The following is a 9332-nucleotide window of genomic DNA, read 5'->3' as shown; positions in this document are numbered from 1 at the left end:
GAACAGAAAGGATGCTACTTAATTGTCATCACTTCAGGAAATAATCTAGTGGGCAGGAATAGGGGTGAGGGTGGGTAGAAGTGGAGTGAGTGGTATAGCCCTCCTCTTTAGAATCTTCTCTCTTTTACAAAGTTTGTGTCTTGCTATTCAGGTGGAAGGGCACAGACCTAACAGCTTAGTTGTCAGGGAAATGATATTTTTAAAGGTATGGTTCAATTTTAGGATGAACTTTTTGGAGATCAGCAATGATTTTTCCCATGCTCCCTATACCCCCCACACCGAAAATAGTTCATTAACCTGAGTTTGGAAAAGGTGGAAAGGGGAGGAATTAGCAGGAGCAGGCAGTGTGGGAATGCTTGGGGGGCAGAAGGGGGTGGGGAAGTCAGAAGCCTCCTCCCCCTTCCCTTCCCCAAAGACACCTGGATGTTAGGATGTTCAGGGGAATCCAGAGTTGCTCTATCTCCTGAGAGGCAAGTTTCTTTTCCGGCCTTGGCCACCTGTGTGCTGCGCTCCGGGTGGGAACGGTGGCTTGGGAGTAGGGAGAGTTCAGACACGTGACTCGGAGCCTTTCCTGGTGAGGCTGGTGGTCAAAATACCTCCAGAGCTCAGAGCTTTTAAGATGCAGAGTACGCTTTGCTCGCCCACGTTTCCAGGATTGTAGTCCCTTGTCCTCAAGACTCCTCTGCTCTGGAGCCGGCTGTCACCTTCCCAGTGCCTGGGGTCCTTGCTGTCTTTCCCCTCTCCCCTCCCCACCCCCAAAGTGGGGCTCCCGCCTCGCTCCGCCTGCACAGCCCCTGGTGCGCCCCGCAGGGTTATCAGGCTCCGCACACGCACCACTGGCTTCCTCTGGCTCCCAGCGCCAGTGACCCCGCAGCCCAACCGCTGCCCGGGAGCCTCATCGGAGCCCGGGTCTCCTGCTCCCGGACCCCCTGCAGCGCCCACCGCGCCAGGCTTCCTCCCGGGGTGGACCTGCCGTTCTGCTCATCCCCACACTCAGCCTCTCCATCAGCCCCGAGAAGTGGAATCTGCACAGAAACTCTCCGTGGCTGGAGCCCGCGGACTGGGCATGCTCAGAAGCCAGGGCTGGCTTTGGTCTCAAGTAGGAAGCTTTTGCACTCGGGAGGCAGCAGCGACTTTGGGGAAAGTTGATCGGAGAGGGGAGGAAGCCCCGAGACGCGGAGCAGCGCGGGGAAGGAGCCCCCGGCAGCCGGGAGGAGCATGGGCACCCTGCGGGATCTCCAGTACGCGCTCCAGGAGAAGATCGAGGAGCTCCGGCAGCGGGATGCTCTCATCGACGAGCTGGAGCTGGAGTTGGATCAGAAGGACGAACTGATCCAGAAGCTGCAGAACGAGCTGGACAAGTACCGCTCGGTGATCCGGCCGGCCACCCAGCAGGCGCAGAAGCAGAGCGCCAGCACCTTGCAGGGCGAGCCGCGCACCAAGCGACAGGCGATCTCCGCCGAGCCCACCGCTTTCGACATCCAGGATCTCAGCCATGTGACCCTGCCCTTCTACCCCAAGAGCCCACAGTAAGCCGGGGTTACGCGCAGGGGGCCCTGGGGCACCCTGTGCGTGGGGAGCTGCGGGTCTCTGTATTGTGTCTGTGGGCCCCCGCCCCTCCCGCTTGCTATGTCTGTCCTCATCCTCAGAAATGTTTCCTTTACTTGCGGAGCTGTGCACGTTTCTACAGCCAGACTCAGCACCCAGGCTGCCTTCCCGTCTTTGTCGGATGTCGAGCTATTTTTTTTTAAATATGTGCATTCACATATGCCACCTACTGTACAGAGAGTTTGAATGCGCCCCAGGTGTGTGTCTGGCTGTGTGTGTGTGCGTGAGTGTGAGAAGCGGAAGAAAAACCCCATTTCCCAAATGCCTTGGCAGAGCTGCCCAGCCGGAAAATCCTAAATGCAGGCTCATCAGACTTGAAATGAAATGCGTCTGATATCATCCTTACTTTCTATGCGTTTGTGGCTCTCCCGGGTTTCTCTCCATGCTGGCCCTTCTCGCTGGTACCCTTCAAACCTGATGCTCTGTCATCATCAAAGTGTCAAAAACAAGCGAACGCGCATATCTAAGGGAGGATTTTTTTTTTAATTTCCTCAATTGGATGACATTTGCAATCCACACATGGAAGCCTAGTCTGTTGATTTCTTAAAGAGCTTTTCATAACATCGGAGGGAGAATATTGCTTGTTTTCCTTCCGGAATTTGCATACTGTTACTAATGGGGCACCTCCTCCCAAGAGGCTTGCATGTTTCCAGGCTCAAAAATAGAGAAGTGCTTTTCCTTTACTGAAATGGGAGACACATTGTTTGCCTTATCCCTGGCTTCTGATGCAACTGATCCGTGTTGTTCCAGCATTTTAGAGAACTATGTGGTTCTGATGTCAGTAGGCTTCACAACGTGGGTGGAAAGATTGAATGAAACTTGTTCTACACCACTTAACTCTAGAGTTCTTATGGAGAGTAAAGGGACAAGAACTTACGTTAATAGGGAATGAGCGCCCGAATGAAAGTTATTTTTAATAGATATGATAATTGATAAAGTAAAAGGTTTTGATGCTCTATTCCTAACTACATCACACATTGGCTAGATGACGCGTTACATAATAATACAAGGTCCCTTGGAATCCTTCACTCCCTAAACACAAGGGACTGATATAAGGAGAAAGAGTAAATACTTGATTATCTTCATGTGTATTTGCTGTGTTGGAGGGAGCTTGAGCGTATGTACTGATGATACTTCTGGAAACTTAGAGTTAGACCTATACTTGTTGGTTCCCATAGAGCATGTGCTGTTTCTCATGCAGGTTGAGCTTAATGAGGAGATTTTGTTCCGAGAGAGTGAGGAAGAGACCGTATAAACGCTTCTGAGCTTCTGACTTCACCAAGTTGCCCTAATAGTTTGTTGTTAGACTTAGATCTGCCTTAGAAACCTGCATGGTGAATTAATTTGCAGTCCTGTTATGCTTGCCTGTTTTAGCTAACCAGGTACATGGCCATCGCTCCTGGGCCAAGTTTTGCATAATGAAAAAATAAAGGCAGCTCTGCATCTTTAAGGATTCTGCAGGATCTCATTTTAGTATTGGCAGGACTTTGGAGTAATACAGAGCAAAGTCCACTTTTATAAAAAGGCCAGTTTAATAGGGTTTATAATGAAGCATGATAAATCTAGCTGATAACTGCAGTGAAATGTATCAGACAAGATCCAAAGGAATCTAGGCAGTAAAGAATGAGCTGAAGTTTTAGAAACCTTTTAGTGCTTGACATGGAGAACTACTAGACTTTATTTTTAAAGCCCATGGTGGAAAATGAAATGAGTGTGGCAAATAATTCTATTGTAATAAACGTTTTATCTATGGAACAATGCTGTGCATTCTGATATTTAATAACTTGGGCTTTAAAGAAGTCAGCCACTAAGACATCTCCATGATGATTTTGGTGATTCTGAAGGATTATATTGAAGAAAATGATAGCATGTCTTCCAAGCTTAAATAATTTTGGAAAAACATCTGTTCTTTTTTCACACTTACATAAAACGAGAACAAAATTGACTTAAATGGTAGAGTGTACCCCTCAAGAGAAAGAGAAGTATATTGTATGCAAAATGATTATTATCATGTCATTGGAATGATTGTACAAGATAGCTCCACAACGAATTAGGAAAACTTGACAAGCTGAAGATGTGTTTGAATTCAGTTTATTCCACTATAAGTAATTTGATTACACAGACTTACTGTTAACAAGTGTTTGTCTTTATATTTCATCTTTGGTGCAACTTAAATTTAGTCATCTTTCTTGAACTTACACACAGGTTATCATGGCTTCAAGTTAAAATGAAACCATTTAAGTCACATAAAACTGACTTTAACTCATGATCTTGCTAGTTTTCTATTTTCTCTCCATTACATGTAGGTAACTGTTCTGCTCAGTTATTTGATGAATGAAAATATGTTCCTGCTTACTTTTTGCTTCTTGAGGTTGCCTTCGGAGGATCGTTTTCAAAACTTCTGTTTTTTAGTGATTTTTGATCATTTAAAAATAATGTAAAATGAAAATTAACTCCTTCACTTAGATTGTATTAACTTTTTTGGTTTGAAAGTTTCCCCATTAAAATGGGAATTGGAGGGGAGGCTTGGTCAGATTCCAACAGAAGCCGGGCCCTCCTGCTACATCTGTGAGGTGGGCAGAGTGTTTTTGCTTCTCTTTCACATGTGTATAGAAACAGCCCTTAAGCCCCTTTTGTGTTAGGGATGTGAAACAAAGAATTGAGGTAGCAAACTGGAATCTGTATTCCACTGCTGCCGAATAATGACTTGAGAATGTAAAATTATTAGTCTATATATTTTCAAATAAATTGAGCAAATAAACTCTTAAAAATGAGAAAAATATCCATTTTATGCCTTCTGGATGTTTTCTCTGTCTCTTTGAGGATTATCTGATAACTGCACACACACACACATATCTCATGGACTTTTAAAGTTATTTTATTTCATGCTATTTCATTCTTAAAAATTAACTCCATAATAGGTTAGCACATTCAGTCTCTGCTATGGGTTGCAAACAATGAAAATACATCCTGCATATCAGATATTTACATTACTGTTCATAATAGTAGCAAAATTACAGTTATGAAGTAGCAACGAAAATAATTTTATGGTTGGGGGTCACCACGACATGAGGAACTGTATGAAAGGGTCACGGCATTAGGAAGGTTGAGAACCACTGAATTCTAAACCCTTTACCTATGGTAACTATTCTCACATCCTTTCTGTTTTGCTGTCACAGGGTTCCGTGTCATTTCAGTTGGTCTATATAAACTTGAGTTCCTATCACAACTGGTTAGTGTCTCTGTATTCTTGTTAAGCTGTTGCTTTTCACCCCTGAGGTAGTTGCATTTCAGAGAATGATGACGTTTTGTTATATTTCACTTTTTGATTGTGAAGTACTTTGGAAGAGCTGGGGATATTGAGGAATATTTTCTTATTTTTAGAGAGGCATTCATTTTAAGATCTTATGTGAGCTTTTAAACCTTGACACTAGAACATCTCAAGAGAAATGGAGTCTTTCTACAGGCTGTGTGTTAAAGTTTGTAGGAAGTTGAGAGAATTTTAGCATTTCAGTGTAATCAGATGGCATAATATTAAAACAGATTTCTTCAAAGGTAGCCATTAAATTTCAGATGTGCCCTACAGCTCAGTTGAATACTTTTGTGGGATGTCTTTCATGTATAAGCTATCATCAGGCATTGGAGGTCAGAGATACATAGATCCTATCGTCAAGGAGTTAACAAAGGGTTAATAATGCCGCACAAGTAAATACTCTAGAAAGTAGAGTAGGCAAGTCATAGAGGAGATACTCAAGACAGCAAATATATTCGAGCCCATTTAATTTTATGGTTTCAGGAACTCTTGTTGAAATGAAGATATTTAAAGTAAATACATATTTGGAGGATGGCCATGATTTAGTGCTAATGGGATTTGAGGGGTGGGGATTGGCAGGGCCATCAGCAAAGGGATGGATAGCAAAAGAAAGCAGAGGGTATATCTGGGGAATAACAGCAACTAGTGGCTGTACCAGAACACAGTAGTGCGGTAGTGGGAATTGAAGGAAAGCTAGTTTAGGCCGAGAGAATGAGCATATTAGTTTCTATTTTATAAAGTAGGTAAGGGGGCATTTTTGTTGTTTTTAGAATAATCAAGACGTGTGTGTGTGTGTGTGTGTGTGTGTGTGTGCACATTTTACTGGAGGACTACTTGTTACCCATTAGTGAAGCTCTGACTCTTTGAATGTCAGTCCAGTTCTCTACCCCTGACCAGCACCATCCTGCTAATAGCCATAACTATTCCAGCTTGGTAAGGGCATTTAATTTAACCAATCAGCAGATGGTTAAAACCCTTAAGAAAACTCAGTTCCACTCTTAATAGAAAACAAGTTCCTTTACCCACTCACTTCAAACTGTTCCCACTGAAAAGAATCTAATTTTTTTAAAAAATACTCTAACTAGATTCCTCACATATCTGGGCAAATGGGACAGGAGAACTGAAGTTGTTTTCTGAAATTCATCTTCCTTGTTTTTGTGGAAGAGTTAAATTCCCACTTAACGTTATTCTAATAGACTTCCCTATTTGAGTGTGTTGGTTTGTGTTAGTCTATGCAGGAAATGGGAAGCTGTGGAAGCTTTTATAAAAAATATATGAGAACAGGTTGCTAAAACCCTACGCGCGTGATTGGAAGCACAGTCAAGTTGTGCGCCCCTCAAGGGTGGCTTGTAATGAAAATACTGACAAGCCCCGAAAGAGGAGCTCCAGAGACTGCCTGAGAATATAAACGACCAGCTTCCTGGCCCTACTGAGCCACATTGCCAAGCTCCTGCTACTTGTTATTTCACTAAAGAGTTGGGTTTGGATTCCTAATGGGAAAGGGGAGAAGTAGGCAGAGGATGTTTCTATTGTTGCTGTTTGCAGGTTATAAGGCATATGGAAACATTTTTTCCCCCTGTCTGCCTAGCAATGGAGGGTCTCCATGGTATCCTAGCAACCAGTTGGAACACTGGGCTGCTGCTCTTCCTGCCATCTCTGCCATAGGTACTGCTGCCCATCCCAGGGCACCAGACCTGCTGCCTGCATTCCAACCCTCCGACTTGAACCTTCCAAGCTCTGAGAACACAAGACAATGTGATACATAAGCACATGCTGCAGGCAGCATTTACCAGTAGGCTCAACAGCTTATTATGCAGTCACATCTGTGGCATTTTGAATCCTAATCTGAATGGTTGAGCTGGCGCTGTTGGCCACCCCTTCCCTGACAGCACGTCTCGACTTCCTCACACCCAGCCTTCTGACACCCCTTCTTCTTTCCTCTCACCATTTTCTATAATGACTGCTTTCCTCTGCATCTCCTTAAAATTTGTTTTCTGAGAAGGACGGGCAGCCTGTTTGAACTCTCTAAGTATAACTTTGTTTGTAAGAGCAGAGGAATGTTCTCCCTCCAAAACCCGTCATGTAAATATGAACAATAGCACAAGAACTGCAGCCACACAGAACAGATGTTCAACAAAAGGTGGGGCTAATAGTATACTTCCACAAGTGCCTTGTTTCTGAATGGCTTTTATAATCATAGTCATTTGATAGAGGCAGGAGGGTAGAGTGGGAAGAGGAGTTGTGTGTGTGTGTTGGGGTGGGGAGGGGAGAGCTGGGCAGGAAAGTTTAAAGCAAGATGAGCATTGCTAAAGCTATGCTATATTTGCAAATAAGTTGGGAAGGAGTAATGGGCATGATGGGTGAATAAGACTGGAATGGAATTTGCAAGTTGAATAGCACTTTGTGGATGAAGAGAGGAGACACCCAAACTGGAGTATATGGAGGACTTGCCTCCTCTGAGTGTGGGAACTGTACTGGGATTTTGGCAGAAAACCATTAAAATGTTTCCCTTTAGGCCAATGCTTGATTTGAATGAATGTATTGTTCCTTTCAAACATCCTATAGGCTGATACCAGGGAGGCTTGGTGGTTCAGGAACAGTCCACAGGGCAGAAAGAAATGAGAAGAGCAAGTCAGCACATCACTGTTTCTGAAAGAATGGGTCAGAATGGCATTGCCCTTCATCATCATAATGGCTAACATTTACTGAGCACTCACTCTGTGCCAGGTACTGCTCCCGGTGCTGTCCACAGGCTGTAATTTTTATCAAACGACCCTGAGAGGAAGACTCCAGAGTATCCCATTCCACAGCACTGAGGTACAGGCCACTGAAGCTCAGAGGCCAAGTAAGTTGCTCAAGGTCACACACTTTGTAAGAGGCTGAATCTGAATTTGAACTCGAGGGCTGTTCTCCTTAGCCATTAGGTTCTCCTGCTTCCCGAAGGAGTGTGAGGATTAGGCAGTTGCAGGAAAACCCAATGAATCGCCTATAGGCTGTTCTCTGGGGAGTGTATCTGTTCCCCAGTAATTAAATGGGAAGTGAAGTACTTAGGGAGAAGTGGAAAAAAATAAGACAGGTCAGTGGTGTCCAAACTTTACTGCAATTAGAACCACCTGGGGAGCCTTTAAAAAAAATCCAGTGCCTAGGTTTTACCCCAAGCCAATTAAAATTAGAATATCTGGGGGTGGAAGCAGCCATCAGTATTTTTAAAAGATTCCTCAGATAACTTCAGTGTGTAGCTAAATTTGGGAACCACTCTGAGAAGACAACAGGGTGTGTGTGTGTGTGTGTGTGTGTGTGTGTGTGTGTGTGTTATTAAACAGAGGCAAGGAGAAACTTTCCACTTAAAGAGTAGAGTGTTTCTGTTGGCTAAAACTTTTCAGCACTAGGGATTTGCCAAAGCAGATATTCCCCCTATATTATAGGTGTGCACTATTTAGTAAATGTCTTATTGTTTATTCTTATTGGTTCCCGTCCTTGACTGCATATTAGAGTCCAGGTAGGTCTCTCTAGGAAATGTTAAAAATATCTTTCCTGGGGTGCCACTTCCAGATATTCTATTCCATCGCTCTGGGGTGGCCCTGAGGTGTAGGGATATTGTTTCAACTCCCCAGGTGATTGCAATATGCAGCCAGCATTGTGAACCTTTTCCATGGAGTATTCAACTGCAGTTGTTTCTGGCTATTTGAATTCCCATCCTTTGGAAAAGCACTTTCCTCGGTCCCTTTCTACCAACCCAAATCCCTGCTTACAGTGGAGCCAGGCAGCTCCAAAGCCCCTCTCCCCACAGCATCTGCCCCTCTCTTGATCTCTGGGGTTACCTGTGTGGGCCTGGAGCATGATCATTGTCGGCAGCTCCGGTCAATGGAAGTATATTTCCTCTTTCCCGCCAGCCGTGAGTCCTGGCCACTGTTCAAAAATGACACATCAGGATCAGCCATCATCCCAAGTTTGTTTCCACTCTCCCTGGGGCAGCTGCCTCGTTAGCCAGTAAGACTGTTCCCTTGGGCCCCTGATGCATCTATGAGGTTTTAATGTATGAAGGTGAGACAATGATGAGCCCCCTTGGAAGAGCAGGATGGGGCTTGTAGTGCCTCTCCTTCTGGTATGTGAAGTCTGTGCAGCCAGCTACAGTGTTTTTTTTTTCCCCTCTACAGATATTTTATCCTTTTAAGGCAAACAGCCTGAGATCAGGCTGAGGAGTACTTTCCAAGGAGGCTTCAGAGAAAGCAGAGCGAGCACATCAGGCTCTCAGCCTCTTTTCCGGCCGGGCCGGGTGGGAGTGAGTGGACAGATCTGGGCACTGCTGGCCGATGAGAGGTCTGAGATGACACCCGCAGTCTCCGTAGGTCCCTCAGGGGGGCTCCCGGGGAGATGGGAACTGGACCCTCTGTGATCACCACCTCCCTGC

The 9332-nt window shown here is 44.8% G+C and overlaps 1 protein-coding gene across 1 annotated transcript in view; it reads left to right on the top strand.

Moving 5' to 3' along the window:
- The first annotated feature begins 927 nt into the window (after positions 1-927).
- Positions 928-9332, top strand: part of PRKG1 (protein kinase, cGMP-dependent, type I) — a 73620-nt gene continuing 65215 nt past the window's right edge. The window contains exon 1 of the mRNA XM_015558820.1: positions 928-1529. Within this exon, the coding sequence (XP_015414306.1) occupies positions 1219-1529 (311 nt within the window). The 5' untranslated portion in view covers positions 928-1218. The remainder of the gene's footprint in view (positions 1530-9332) is intronic.

This window comes from Myotis davidii, unplaced genomic scaffold, assembly GCF_000327345.1.
Source record: "Myotis davidii unplaced genomic scaffold, ASM32734v1 scaffold933, whole genome shotgun sequence".
NCBI classification, from domain to species: Eukaryota; Metazoa; Chordata; class Mammalia; order Chiroptera; family Vespertilionidae; genus Myotis; species Myotis davidii.
Note: the sequence above shows the minus strand (reverse complement) of the source record. Positions and strands in the feature narration are given on the sequence as shown.